Source organism: Rhopilema esculentum, chromosome 2, assembly GCF_057945365.1.
Source record: "Rhopilema esculentum isolate cy_ngs chromosome 2, ASM5794536v1, whole genome shotgun sequence".
In the NCBI taxonomy this organism is placed as follows: Eukaryota; Metazoa; Cnidaria; class Scyphozoa; order Rhizostomeae; family Rhizostomatidae; genus Rhopilema; species Rhopilema esculentum.
In genome coordinates this window covers 3,669,445-3,684,415 of record NC_142816.1, presented here as the reverse complement: position 1 = coordinate 3,684,415, position 14,971 = coordinate 3,669,445, and the positions used below count along the sequence as shown (strand labels likewise).

The 14,971-nt window shown below is 35.0% G+C and overlaps 2 protein-coding genes across 2 annotated transcripts; one reads left to right on the top strand and one right to left on the bottom strand.

The window, feature by feature from the left end:
- The first annotated feature begins 593 nt into the window (after window positions 1-593).
- LOC135695440 (endoplasmic reticulum-Golgi intermediate compartment protein 2) lies at window positions 594-12,296 on the top strand. The gene is made up of 15 exons (XM_065214529.2): window positions 594-875; window positions 2,005-2,113; window positions 2,728-2,774; window positions 3,300-3,370; window positions 3,898-3,938; window positions 4,721-4,825; window positions 5,971-6,072; window positions 6,741-6,796; window positions 7,170-7,268; window positions 7,915-7,943; window positions 8,718-8,786; window positions 9,356-9,398; window positions 10,027-10,146; window positions 10,933-11,006; window positions 11,949-12,296. The coding sequence occupies exons 1-15, from the start codon at window positions 755-757 to the stop codon at window positions 12,117-12,119; spliced, it is 1,257 nt and encodes a 418-aa protein (XP_065070601.2). The 5' UTR covers window positions 594-754; the 3' UTR covers window positions 12,120-12,296.
- A 1,437-nt stretch (window positions 12,297-13,733) lies between these two features.
- Window positions 13,734-14,934, bottom strand: LOC148960568 (putative dual specificity protein phosphatase DDB_G0283417). Its single transcript, XM_089110116.1, has one exon. The coding sequence runs from the start codon at window positions 14,932-14,934 to the stop codon at window positions 14,344-14,346; it is 591 nt and encodes a 196-aa protein (XP_088966242.1). The 3' UTR covers window positions 13,734-14,343.
- Window positions 14,935-14,971: the final 37 nt, after the last annotated feature.

The window sequence follows — 14,971 nt, the reverse complement described above, 5'->3', positions numbered from 1 at the left end:
GTATACGAGTAAGAAAACCAGAGTCAGAGATTTAAGATTACCCTGAGACAAAAGAAGTAACTTTCATGATTTTACAACGACATCCATAAAATGACAAGGAAATAACAAGCAAAAATGGCTTTTAACACAATTTCCAACAAAAAGGGCACTTGCTGGTGGGGAATCATAGGCCAACTAGTGGGAAAATTCAAAGGCATTGTGGGGAAATTTCCCACTAGTTTGTATGTTAAAAGATCCCCTGTGCATTACAGTCATTATTCGCAAAACGTCCGTATAGGATTAGATGCATTTTCTATAAAGTTTTGGTTCCAAAAAGTAGAAATTCTATTTTCCTCGGGGGAGTTTCTCAAGGCAAGGCCCAATCCTTCCCATTCTCAATAATTTTTTCATTTAAAAATAAGTCGAGGAATAAACACGAAACCACCGCGACATCCTAAACATAATACCAAACACCTTGTTTAAGGAAATTCATAAAGGAAATGGAGCAAATGCTACTCAAAAATGTAAAGTATTTTATTTGAAAGAACGAAGGGAAAAAATAATAGACTTTCTTGGGAACCTCTACTGCGCGATGCTTTGTTGTCTTATCGGTTCAGAAAGAGGCCATGCAATGATTTGACTTCGTGGCCTAAATATGGCGGAGTGAAACCAGGAAGATCCTAGGAATCAAAGCCTGCCGTTTCGTGATATGATATTTTGAGAAATTTTTTATGAAAGAAGTTTGTTGTTTAAGCATCGTTTAAAAGCGTTGACGATGGAACGTGTCACAGAAACGCTGCGAAACAGAAGAAGTGCCGCCAAAGTCATCAAAGAACTTGATGCCTTCCCAAAGGTGCCCCAAGATTATCAAGAAACTAGTGCCAGTGGTGGGACGGGTATGTATAGTTTGGATGTAAACTAGCCAGCATAGACATAGAACCATGCATCTGTGCTTTCAAGACTCTGCTACCAAAGCTTGGGTTCTGTGGGTTGACGTTGAGAATCAGGTGGAATGAAAAGCCTAGCAATATTTTTCAAGGAGATCGACAAATTTATTCTTGTCACAGTGAAGGAATTTGCCGTAAAAGAAAAGAGTTTATCTAGAATCCTTTAGAAATTATGCATTTGGTTAAAAAAATTGAAAAAACTGATTTTATTTGTAAAATCCGCATTTTATAAAAAAAATTGGTAGCACTTTTTCATCTTTTTGCAAAGAAAAAATACCTTTTCAACAAATTTCTTAAAAAGTTCACAGGCTAGTCAGTATGAAGCTGTTGTACTTTTTGAGACAAAAATTATCTTCTTGTATATAGGGCTTGTTGTAAGGGATGTCAGTAAGGGGGTTCAGCCATAAACAGCCTAATTCCATTAACTGGGACTTGTTTATCTTTTGCTTATCTCTTATGATTAATCAGACAACACCAATTAATAGGATCTGAAAAACTAGTAGATGTGTAGATCCCTAATGGTGGATGAAACCTTAAGGTTTTCATGAAATATGTCCCAGGCTTTTTTAAGAATCTGAGAGATTAATTGAATGGCTGTGGACACTTAATTATATTATAATCAAACCTCTTAAACCACCAGAAGTCACTGCTAATAATATTTGCTACGCAACCCAACCAATAAAACCAAAATGCAAAACTTGAAAATTCAAGAGCTTATATTGATTAAATTCACAGCTTACACCTTGACAGGGGAGGGCAGTTTGGTCTGCCATGCACCTGGGATGACCAGTTTTTATCTGTGAAAGACCACTTATCGTTACATAGTGCAACCACCAAGTGACCATATTTTTACTGAAAATGTCCACCCCTGTCACCAGAGTTTGTTTTTGGAGACCAGAGGCCATTTGCAAGAGGCCAATGAAAGAGTTGCTGGTCTCCCACAGGTGACCACCTTTTATAGGAGTTGCCCATCCCAGCTTTACTGTTTGCTGCTAGCAAATAAAGATCATTCAAAGCTCTTTAAACATGCACATATCAAACTCTTCTTTCTAATCCAGTATTTCTTTTGATTTTTCAGTGTCAGTTGTTGTTTTTCTCTTTATTGGAACCTTGATGATGTCAGAGTTCTTATACTACAGAGGCACTGAAATGAAATACACATATGAAGTTGATAAAGATGCAGAAAGGTATCTTGCTTTGTGTCATTCAATGTGTTTTAGAAGCAGGTTCATTATGCCTAGATCACCACTTTATGGTAACACCTATGCAACTAATCCATTTTGAAACTGTTGCCATGTCATTCCTAACACTTGTTTACTTTAAAAACACAAAATATTTAAAGATTTATAGCTTCTTATGGTAAAGATGCTTATTGGGTTAGTAGTGCGATATTTTGTTTGTAGAAGCTCCCTTCACATGTTTTTATTTCAATGGTTTTTGTGGCCCTTTTGAGAGCCATTAATCAGGCCAGTTTTTGGTGTTTCCTTATCAGACTGCTGTTACTTTGGGTAATATTCAGAATCCATCAAGTAATTTTAAAGAAATATTATGGGTATTTTATTTGAAGGGAATCTCTCATTAAAATACCCATAATACATTAATTGATATGATCTTTACTTCAATCAGCCAAAGACCAATTTCAATTGTTCTTTAAAATTTGTCATTGTTGTACTTAATGCGCAACAAGTTCCTTTGAATCTAATTTCTCATTTAGCCATGCTGTAAAATCTACTAAATGATTTTTTAAGTCATATAACATATTTTAAACATTATATTCAGAGTTTCTTGCTCTTTCTTTTAGCAAAATAACAATCAATGTTGACATAACAGTTGCAATGAAGTGTGATGGTAAGTTTGTAAGCAGTATTTTAAAAAGGAACCAGTAAAATAAACTGTTTCCTTGTAGTGTGCTTTGTGTATGCATAATTTATTTGATTAATATATTATTCATGTTAAGGAATCCAAAGTAGCTCATAACCACCACTAAACTTTCTTCCAAATTATTTTGGTTACAAGATTAAGCATTCAATATTTGTTTTCTTATTCAAAAGGAAAGCAAAATGTACAACGTTTAATTGCAAATGTAGTAAGCAAGAAAATGGAGATTTTTATGCAAACAATAAGATTGCCCAGAATGATAAAGTTGTGTCATTTTCACATTTTTACACAATTTAATGAATTGACACTCCACTCTGTACGACATAATTTTGCTCCTGATCTGATCAGTAGTACTTTTTCAAAGTTGAAACAAATATTTTGCATTTATCTGATCTATTTTATTGTATCTTTCTTTTTGCAAATTTATCAAATTCTATGAGCTGTAGACGTTTTTTATGAATAATATTATGTCTATAAATTTAATATTCTGTCTAGATATTGGTGCAGATGTTCTTGATCTATCTGGTACAAGCATCGATACAGATGCTCATTTGAAATTAGAAGAGGTAACTAATAATAAATTTCATGATTCCCAATTTTTAGCAGCAACTTTAAAGTTGAAGTGGTGTAAGGATCATGATTATGTTTCCATGTACACATCAATGCTGGATTTCCTAATGTTTATCTTTGCAAAAAACATTTAAAAATCTGCTTTAAACCTTGTTATCCTTTGTATACTGATGTCCAAATAAGGTGAAATTTTTGCTCACTGCTCTTAACTTTATCCGTCTGATCCTTCTAATAAGTTCTTTGTTACACTAGTGAAGCTAGGTATAAGCTACCACTGATTATCCAAAAATAAGTTCACTGGAAGCTTCAGCATATCTCCAAAATTTTTTGTTGGAAAGTGGTTTGTCTGAAATTCTTAGGAATGCCTGTGAAAGTTTAAAGTCCTAAGTCATTTTTTAGAATTTTTCCTGTCTGAAAATTTAATACTTTTTGTCTTGAATTGTTCATACTTGACTAACTCTCAACGATGAATTATTTTGATGAAAGTCTTATTTTCAAGTGATCTGCAAATGTTTGCTTCTAGACATACTTCAGGTTGGGTAAAAACCAACAGAAATGGAGAGAGTATGTATTACTTTTGATTTTGGTTAAGAACTTTGTGGTTAATACTTTCTGAGCATGAAGTCCAACTTAATTCATAATACATGAGACCACCCTAAATCCTCTAATTGGCCCCCCTCGAAGAAGCTCCCCCCTCGAATAAGCCCCAACTGCTGCTGTAAGTCCTTGAATTGGCCCCCTTAAATTTGATGATTTTTGCCATCTGAGGTTGTCTTTGGCGTTTTTATAAATTACCTCAAAAATTCATACTTTTAGTAAAAATTAATTTAACGCTCATAAAGACATCCCTTCTAAAATAAACGAGGTCTTTTAATAATGTCGTCTTAATGGCTACAATAATTTTATAAGTCCCCCCTCGTATTAGCCTCCCCTTCAAATAAGCCCCCATCCAAAAGTATCAAAAGTAAATGAGCCCCCAGGGGGCTAATTCAAGGATTTACGGTATGTAAATAGCTAAGAGTGTTGGAGGACACAATAGAGTTAATAATATATTTCAGATGTTGTCCATGAAAAAGGAAAAATTCATGAAACTGTTTCATCTTCAAGCAGACTAACCCCCCATATATAGATGTGAATGTATGTTCAACTAGAGGAATGAGCACCCAACTCAGACATGCTCAATCTTATTCTGTTTTATAGGAATAAGAGCCTTCAGGCATACATACTTAATGGTTTCTCTATTTATCAAGTTTGGATGAAATTAGTAAGCAAGGGATAATAATATCACGTTATTGTCACCTATCGTTCAGTCAAGGCAAATCTCTATAACAAAGTCTCTATTTCAGTCTCGTATACAGACACCAATCAGATGGCTATAGGACAATCAATGATGTCTTAGACATATATGGAGCAGCTGGTGGTGAATCTTTGCCAACATACATGCCTCCAAGGTAATGGAAGATTTGGTTTTTATGGCTTTGTGTGGTCGTGAAATGAGTGTAAGCTGACATGAGTTGTACACAGGGACGCCTGCTCAAGATTAAGGCAGGAGGGGCAGCGTTGGTGCTGAAGGCAAATAGTAGAAATTTTTCTGCTACCAAAATTGAGTACTTGTGAGGGGGGGGGGGTACAAAGTATATCTTTTGACATAGATCTTTTCCACCCATTCACCCGGGTTCTTTGCAATCAAAGGATCTACACATAGACATAAGGTTCTCAAAATTATCCATGTAAGTGGGTATTAAATGGCCTCATCATTATTCGCAATGTTTGGTGTTGCAAAAATCATGGCAATTGTAAATGGGCTGGTTGTTAAATTTTAATTGTCGGCTCAGTCTGAATACTCCACGGTTGCAGAATCATTGAGAGTGTAAAAGGAAAACAATAATTACATGGAACAAAAGTAAATCAAATAATGGTTTTCTTCAGCGTGTTTCTTATATCAAGGTATAAAATAAGCGTAACGTTCACGTTTGGACAATAGGCAGAAAAGTCAGCATCTTATAAGACGCCGTTGGTTTTTTGATGTTTATTATCGCCTACTGAAAAATAATTTTTCCTTTATCAAAGACCGAGGAGATTTTCTAATATTTATTTGATTTCTAATGGAAATTAACATAATGAGAGTGGCAAAACTATTCATCGATTATCTACAAGAATTTATAATCTTTACTTAGGAGCTTAAATTTAAGGACACTGATTGTCCCCTCTGCCCCTCCCGGAAGAGGGCAGGAGAGGCAGCTGTCCATGCAGCCCCTCCAGGGTAGGCGCCCCTGGTCATACATTAGGCAGTCCTTGAATTAGGAGTGCTTGATGAGAAACGACTTTTGATGAGCTAAATATTTTTGAAAGTTTAATGATTCTTTAAAACATCATTACCAAAAATGTCTTATTGTTTTAAATGTTTATTAAGTTTATTTCGCAATCCTAGTTTAGGAGCATTAGCGTTTTTGGACTTTACTTATCATTACAAGATTTTCTTGCGGTGAAACTGTAGTCATTTTTGAAGAGTGTTTGCCCATTCTTTTCTAATCCATTTTGAAACGATATTTAGGAGTAAATTTCTAGATATGAATGAAATTTGATTTTTTCCCAGAAATGACCAAGAATTTAAAGATGAGCCTCTAGATTCTTGTCGAATCTTTGGAGGTATCAATGTCAACAAAGTCGCCGGAAATTTCCATATAACAGCAGGAAAGTAAGTGCGGCCACGAATTTTAGTCTGAAGAAAGTCGCCACAGCTCTGCAGATATTCAAACAATGACATCCTGGGGTCCCTGAAGGGGTTCTTGTTCAATCCTTTCCCCCATATTTGCCCTAAAACCCCATCGTTACCAACTTTTCCAATATTTGCAATATTTTTTTCAATTTGAATTTAATTTACAGTTTTATGTTCACCTAAGAATTTTTCAATGTCATATCTAGTCCCTTGTTCTCCACAACCTCATTTGTCTGTCAACTTTATTCGTTGCTTGAAGATTTTCGCTTGTTTTGTGTCATAGATTCTTCTTAAAATGATTGTCGTAACTATATCCTTCTTTAAAATTCAAAATGAAGCATTGTATGCTCCTTCTAAATTTTGTTTCTATTTTACATCTTACCGTAATTTCGAGGCTACGCCCAGCTATAAAGAAGGTAAAAAGGTGATGCATTGGTTTATAAAAGGGCACCAACCCCACTGCCAGTTTTGAACTTTATGAAAGCCTGTTGTTGCCATTAACTTGATGAATTGATGAATTGAAATAGAAATGAATTTAGCAGAGAATGTCGAGAGGTATTTGACAGAGAAACTGTCTTCGTTCAGATTTTGGAGGTGATATGTTTTACTTTAACTTGTTATCGATTTTTTTTTACCTTATTCGACAGGTCAATTCCACACCCAAGAGGACACGCACATTTAAGCGCTTTAGTGTCAGAAGAAAGTGAGTTTAAAAAGAGATAATTTGCTACAAAATCTGCTTAGGAAGGATAACTTCGTAAGCTTTTTAAACCCTTTGTAACCCACAATAATAAACCCTTTGTAACCCACAATAAAGATTACCATTCAAGAGCTTAACTGTACTTGCTTAAATAAATTAAACAGTTGTCAAAAATTTTCCTATAGGATCTACGTAACTGAACTGTTCCCTTAAAATTCAATGTGCATTGATAAACTTAATCCCTGTCTCCACAGGCCAGAATTACATTGTTTCACAAAAGGCTCTTGCCGAAACGAAGCACAATTAATTCCTGATCTTTGTGGAATATATTTTCAATTATTAAGCAGTTTATAACATGTCTATTGACTTTTTTCAGCTCAGAATTTCTCTCACCGTATCGATAAATTGTCATTTGGAACACCGATACCTGGTGTAATTAACCCCCTGGACGGGGATATTCAAGTAACTACAAGCAGTACGTCTTTATTCCTTTATACTCACATTAACAATTTTAATATATCACTATTCTATACCAATAGAAATCTTCTATACGAAAACATCTTCAATTAGAATGGAAGATGCTGGATAAAAAATTTGCCAACATGCATGGTTCTGATTCTGATTGTTCTTATTCGCAATCTTCTCCTACCACTTTCTTTCCTTTTTCGTCTTCTTCTTCTCATTCTTTCCCCTTTTCCTCTTTTGCTTATCTGTTTTAATCTTCTTCTTTTTCTTCTTCTTCTTTTTCTGCTTCTTTTTCTTCTTCTTCTTTTTCTTCTTCTTCTTCTTCTTCTTCTTCTTCTTCTTCCTCTTCTTCTTCCTCTTCTTCTTCTTTTTCTAAGCGTCATCCTCGTATTCTTCTTTGTCTTCTTCTTCTTCTTCTTCTTCTTCCTCTTTAGCTTCTTCCTCTTCTTCTTCTTCTTAGCATCATCATTGTATTCTTCTTCGTCTTCTTCTTTTTCCTCGTCTCTTCTTTTTCTTATTCATCATCTTCGTCTTAGTTATTCTTCTTATTTGTTATTTACCTACATCATCTTAACCTTACATTCACATCAACCTGATTTTTTCCAAACATTCTAATAACTGCTTGCTTGATTATTCAAACAAATATTCTTTTCCAGATAATGCAATGTATCAATATTATATCAAGGTATGTGTGTTCTCGTTTTCAGTAAACTTCCATTTTATTTGTGATGATAAAAATTGCTCCATTTTGCATTTTACTGATGGCTCTTCAAGCTACAGTAAATGGAACACTTCACTTTCAGAAGGTTCTTAATGACAAACTGCGATTTTTACCCTAGATTTTAATCATTCAATTATTTCATTGAAATGCATACTTAGTCTGATGATTTTGACTCGTGTTTAATTAGAACTTGTTCTCTTTTTCGTTATACTAATGATCTTTGAAGTGAACAACCAAACATCATTTCTTAATGATTCAGACCACTCTTAACGTAATCAGACTAGATCATGTTTGGTTTTTGTTCTGAGAAATAGAGCAAAGATTAAATTTAATAACATCAATGATATAACTGCACTAGATTGTTTTCCAATTCTTCCTCTCCTATATTGCTCACTTCATTAATCAAGTAGAATTGTGAAAGCTAAATTACTTTATCTTCCTGGACAGTATTATCATTTTTATTAAATGTTCTGCATACTTCATTCACAAGTAGAAATGTATCTTCGTTTATTATGCTTTCCAGTTTCAAAACGATTTCATAATTTTGCGCTTTTATGTGATTTCAGCCTTCTTTTTTGCACTCTTTTGAATTTTAACACATCTTCCTCAAATCTTACAAGGACGTAGATGCCCTATCAAGTCTCACCTTATCTCCACCTTAGATTGTTATCTCCACCTTAGATTGTTATCTCCACCTTATCTTGTTATCTCCACCTTATCTTGTTATATCCACCTTAGATTGTTCCAACTTACATAAAAAGCAACCAGAAACGCCTAGCCACAAACCAATTTTCAGTCACACAGAGGGTTGGTAAATTCTTGTTATATAGTATTTCTAGAAGAACGAATGAGTTATTCATTGCAAAAGTTGTTGATCAAATACAAAAATACTGAATGTCTTCAGGGCCTTTTTTAGATACTAACTGGAGGAATCTACTCCTTTATACCGGTAACATTCCTTTGTTTAAGATGGTAGACTGTTTCCCTTTTCTAAGAACAAAGATTGAACGTTGAGGTCCCTGAAAAAGCTATGTATGCGCTTGAATAAGCGATGTAACACTCAAGCACCTTAAATCAACCAAACAACCTAGTTGAAAGTTTGCGAAGAACAAATATTTTATGGGGATCAAACAAGTTTTTATTTATCATGTTATCTCTCATCTTTTTGGGGAAGGCAAGAGGTTTTGGGCATCAGTCTTGCGTTGCAAATTTATGAGAACAAGATTAGTTCGTCAACATTGTCAAATCTGTAATCTTAGCTTGACTCCTAGATCTAACTTTCGAGTTTGTTTTATTAAAAGTTTTGTTGTCAATATCCTGCATTTATTTGATTACGAACACCATTTATCCTAGAAATATTTATCTGTCTTTTCCAGACAAGAGTTGTTGATCCTTTATCAGGCAGTCGCGGCGTTCCAGGTACTGTTATTCCTTTATAATCAATTTTGGCGTAGGAATTTCACATTGAAAGAATTTTAAGATAAATTCGAGATTTTGAAGAAAAATTGGTATTGACCTTTCATCGCTCTAGGGAAAAAGCTTTCAAATTAATTGCTGTGAGATTTTACGAAGATGTTTTTATATTCAAAGATCTTAAAAATACATACTATTTCAGTTGTCCGTTCTTTTGTGTAAGCAGTTTCATGTTTCTTGATTTTCTTATCACTGAATTATTTTTTATTTTGGTATTTTAAGAATTTCAAGATACATATTCACGTGCATTGTCCGTTGTCCACGTTTTTCAAATTTCTAATTAGAAAGTCACAAAGTGACGTCATCATAAATTTTTTTGTAAAATTTCAGAATTCTTAGCCCATAACCTGAAAGAATACCAAAAATATCTCTAAATCAGTTGAATCTGTTGCAAACAGACAATCAATTTTGAACCGTCTCCGACTCCGACTTGAAACGACTTCTGAAATTCCTAAAATAGTTTTTAATGATGTCACTTTGTAACTCTATTGGTTTTGTCTTTTGCGGCTCTTTTCCTGTAAACGTTTTAATGGTTTCTTGATTTTCTGGTCATTGTGTTATTAATTATTTTTAGGCATATATTTCAAATATGATTTATCATCAATCATGGTGAGCGTGACCGAAGAGGGGCGGCCATTTTGGCAATTTCTGGTTAGACTATGCGGAATTATAGGCGGAATTTTTGCAACATCAGGTGAGCCTTTGGTACAAACAAACCCTTGTTTAAGCCTTTAGCACAGCAAAACATCAAAGGAGCACAGGAGGTGAGACATGCGTACTTTTGTCTCCTCAGAGTAAAACGTCAGATGATGAAAAAATGCAGAATCAACTTATCAAACTCGCCATTCTTCTACCCATCATACTTTCCATCCACACCTGGGTATAATATTTTTGTCACCTTTTGGTAATTATCCAGTGTTCATACTCTGGGGAGTGTCGGACGAAAAGTATTTTAGAATGTTTTGTTTGCGTCTTATCTTCAAACTCTGATATCAATCTTGAATTTTAGAAATCTTCCAATAATACAGGCAACTCTAAATTGCAGTCAGTTACTAGTCTTTCAATTAGGTATGTCTGTTTACACTAAAACCCATTTCTGGCTAGTCCACAGACCCCTCGTGGTTTGCATTCACAGTTCCTTCGGCAGCAGTGCATTGAGCTTTAACGATTGAAAAATAACACTATATTCTTTTCTTGTGTTGCGAGTCGTTTTATGGTCTTATTTAAGATGTAGAAAACACGATGTGTGACTGTTAGATGTGTTTACTGGCTAAATACCAAACTGGGCGTTTTAACATAAAGCATGAGTACGCTTCTATGTGTTGTTAATTACGTTGCTATGGAGTGGGAGACACTGGAAGGAGTGAAATACAGATATGCAATGGAGGGTATGATTGCGGATTAGGAAGGCTGCTGCTTTTTTTGCATTATTATTCACGTTTGTTATAATTTTATTGAATTTGTTTATTTTCCATTTTAGGAATGCTTCACTCATTTGTTGGGTTTTTGTTCGAGATGACTGGCAAACAAGTTTCATCATCAAATAGGCATCAGGTGAGAAAGAACACTTTCAGCAAAATGATTGGTTGTTCTATTACAAACAGCCTTTCTTGCTAGTTCCATTCTGTTGGGTTCAGAATTTGATTGATTTAAAGAGAAAATTAATTCCTTCTGTCTACACAATAGCCGTTTTTTCGTTTGTATGTCGATCAGTTCCAAATCTGCTAGATGGAAAGACGACTGGGCTCTGCCAATTATCCGAAACATGTCGTAATTATGGGGTTTAGCACAATCTGGGTTATCTAAAAGATGTTGACCGATGGCAGAATCACTCGTTTGAGCAGTGTTTCTAGATCTACAAGATCGAGGAGGCTGTTCTCTTTGAGGGACAATTTTGCTTCTTATGTTGGAAGGAACATGTCGTTTTATCCTATCCCCCAATCTCTGGGTTGTGCGTCCTACGTAGCCAGAATCACACTGGCTCTGCCAATTATCGAAACATGCTGTCATTATGGATGGAAGAGTCACTTCTTTTATTTGAGTGTGAAGCCTACAAGATGGATGCTGCTCCCTTTGAGGGATAGTTTTGTTTCTTGTGTTGAAGGAAGATGTTGTAAAATTGCAAAGATTTTCGGCCAACCAAAAGTTTTGTTATGAAAAGTGCCCAATTTGTCTTAAACTACCTTTGATTGGTAACACTACTTTGTGAATTTGGAAGTCAGATTAAACAGGCCGTTATGAAATATTTCTTTACTATCAATCCTTCTATCATTTGCAGTACATTTACAGTACTAGGAGAGCCCTTCCATCTATTCAAAATAATTGCTTTCCTACAACCCAAAAGATAAATTCCATGCATGTGTCATTCTGGCTACATAGGACGCACAACCCAAGATTGGGGGATAGGAAGAACAGCATGAAGGAAGTTATTACGATATTGTAAAACGTTTGCTTTTTCAAAGCGATTTACACATCACGTTCTTTTCTTTTTAATAGGTATCACTTTCTTATGAAAGTAACCCAAATGTTGAGATTCAGAAAAAAGCACCACAGAATACTACCATAGCTCCAACGTCCTTGCCAAATGTTGATATCAAAGGGAACAGCCAAATGGAAGAGGTCAGCTTGATGGAGCCTCGAGATATCCTTGAAAATGAGCAGGCCTAGTCTGCTTCTACAGTGCAGTCCAACACTAAGACTTTGAAGAAAACTAGAGACTTGTTGTAATTGACGAGATCTTTAAACGATATGGTATGCCCAGAAGCATAGCTATTTCATGCAAATACTTTTGAATGAAGGCATTCAACATTGGAGACAATTTTCAAATCAAAGATATTAATGATGTTTATAGATCGATGTATTTATTCATATAGGAAGTTGTTCGCAGTTCATCAAAGTTTGGCTTGTTTTTGTCCTTGGGAGATGGGTACACTTCAAAAAATATTTTTGAATAAAAACCCGTTATTTTTCAAACCAGGCCATAGAAGTGACCATAGCTATTAGCAAAGGCATGTTTAGAGGAAAATAACAGTCTGCTCAGACAATTCTTGTATTCATGGGAGGGCCTTTTAAAGGACAGAAAACCATAGGGTGTCATGTGTCCTTAACCTCCCAAAATTTTGCTCAGTCTCATAACTTACCCCTTTATGTTTTCAAATAAAACTTCAAAAGCTGAAATTGGGGGCTGAAAGGAGAGCAAGGGCATATCGTTTCTAGTTTGATATACTTACGTTCAAAAAGTATTGGGACACAACTATGACGCTGCGCTGGATACATTTTGCAACGGAAACTTGTTCAGATATGGGCTGTTTTTTTCAAATATAGCTTTCAAATATAGCTTTCAAATCTAGCCATCTGTATCACCAAAATGTGGTTACAAGTTGAAAAACACTTCAACTTTTGAATCATGACCATAAAAACATTAGTTCCTTACAATTTTCCTGTTTATAAGAGCAATTGTGCAAAATAGTTGGATGGCCTAAAAACGGAAAACTCACGCGACCTTGGTAATTTTTTAGAGATGCCGAAACAAATTCAATTTTTTAGATTCTTATTTGCATAACAAAGAAATTTATAGAGAGAATTACAAAAGGAAACATCAAGTTTCAAATAAAGTTTTATGAATCAACGAAAACGTTACAATTTTATCAAATTATTGCATTTACACTTAAAACTGCGTAGAAGGAGAAGCCATTGTACTCGTTCAGATGATTAGTTTTTGCTATGAGAGATAATATACTTCTCATAAAGCTGGAAAATTTGTATTTTTTGTGTTTTTATAGCTATGTTGTGCTTACGTCCCTAAATTTAGCTTCTTTTACATGACAAGATAATGTCTAAATAGGATTCAAACCTATGACTTCGCAGCTCTCTCAGAGCAGACCTTCGGTCCGCTAACCCCTGGTAAACTTTTCACCGTTCCGGAAAAGCCTCTTACACACTGCAAAAGCAGGGCTCATTGAGCAGCCGACATTTTATGCAATTTCACCATAACTATTCGCGCTATTTTCGCAGAAATGCTTCTTGTAACATAGTTGTTGATTTTTAAAAACTCCTATAGAATTTTTATCGTTGATGTTTTTCAGCTTCGGTACTTGTTTAATGACAAACAAATTTTAAAACGTCTTTTAAAATTATTCCCTAAAACATTTTCAAAGTTGTCCCAATACTTTTTGAATGTAAGTGTACTTCATGATGGATAAGATATAATATTGCCAGATAGTTATTGGAGGAGATATTGGGGGATGTGGGGGGGGGGGGTTTCGTGGGGAATTGGGGGGAGGAGGAGGCTGTACATTTGGCTTTTGAGGGGCCTGTACATCAATATGATAAGAACATAATCCTGAAACGCATTGTTCATCTTATCAAATATAATTTCCAATAAAATAGATTGCACATTAGATAACTAGAGTGAGCCATTTTTGAACTCAAAAATCAAACTTTTCATTCACAGCAATAACTACCTAGTACATTTATATTTAATAGATTAACTACAAATTACAATGAATGTTTAAAGAGGAAATTATATACAGTAGATAGTTCACAGTTCAGTGTGTTTGCTGTCGGACATATGTAAAGAACTCACAAGGAGCTATCTAGTTCATATGCACGATTTGACGCGTATAAAACGTACATTTTGTAAACGACGGAAATACTCCAACCTTCATCTGCTGTGTATATTTACTGGTTATGATTCTAAAGCATATTTGCTTGCAAGTTTTAAAATATTATTAATTTCTAACATGACTTTTACTAAGGCAACTCACTTCTTACGTGGTCTTTACATGTTTTTTGTCCACATAAGGAAGGGGCTTGTGCCAAAAGAATAGCTCAAGATGTTTACAAAGGTAGCTAACAAGGGGGCGCAATATGCATCAACATTTCCCATGTATTATCCTTTTAGCTCAATTTCGAGATGACGAAGCTGCTTCATAAACCCTGGGTTCGGCTTTGAAGCTGGCCTAGCTCTTTTTACTAATTCTAGTGCATCTTCCAGTCCGAGTTGTTTTTCTATCATCAAAAAAGCAATTATTATTGTTGCAGATCTAGATATACCAGCATTGCAATGAACCAAAATCGAGCCAAGTCCAAGGCTTTTTTTGATAAACCGATTCGCCTCTTCAAAATGTGGCTTGATGTTGAAATCAGGAGTGTCGAAAATGGGTAAACTTTTGTAACAGAATTCATTGCAGTCCAGTTCTGCAACGCCTATAGCGACATTTAAGATGCTAGATACATTATTTATCTTTAGTTCTTCATAATTTGTAGCAGCATCCTGTGATCCAATAAACAACCCATCCATAACTTTGTGCAGCGCGTCATCAGGCTTTGTATCAACAACAAAAAAGTCCCCAGAAATGGAACTATCTTCCTTCAACGTTCCAAACGATTCAATATATATTTTCCCATCTGGACGAGTTATTCTAGTTTGCACCGGCGCCAGATTCTTATTTCTTGACTTTATCTCCTCCAAAAAAGCCATACTTCGTTGTCAATCAACGTTTTTCGGTATCCAGTCA

What these genes read in the sequence shown, in the direction of transcription:
- LOC135695440 (XM_065214529.2), top strand. Translation starts at nt 755, where the DNA reads ATGGAACGTGTCACAGAAACGCTGCGAAACAGAAGAAGTGCCGCCAAA. An exon ending in GTTGATAAAGATGCAGAAAG is followed by an intron (nt 2,114 to 2,727) that starts GTATCTTGCTTT and finishes TCTTTCTTTTAG; the next exon opens with CAAAATAACAATCAATGTTG. An exon ending in CGGAATTTTTGCAACATCAG is followed by an intron (nt 10,147 to 10,932) that starts GTGAGCCTTTGG and finishes TTTCCATTTTAG; the next exon opens with GAATGCTTCACTCATTTGTT.
- LOC148960568 (XM_089110116.1), bottom strand. Translation starts at nt 14,934, where the DNA reads ATGGCTTTTTTGGAGGAGATAAAGTCAAGAAATAAGAATCTGGCGCCG.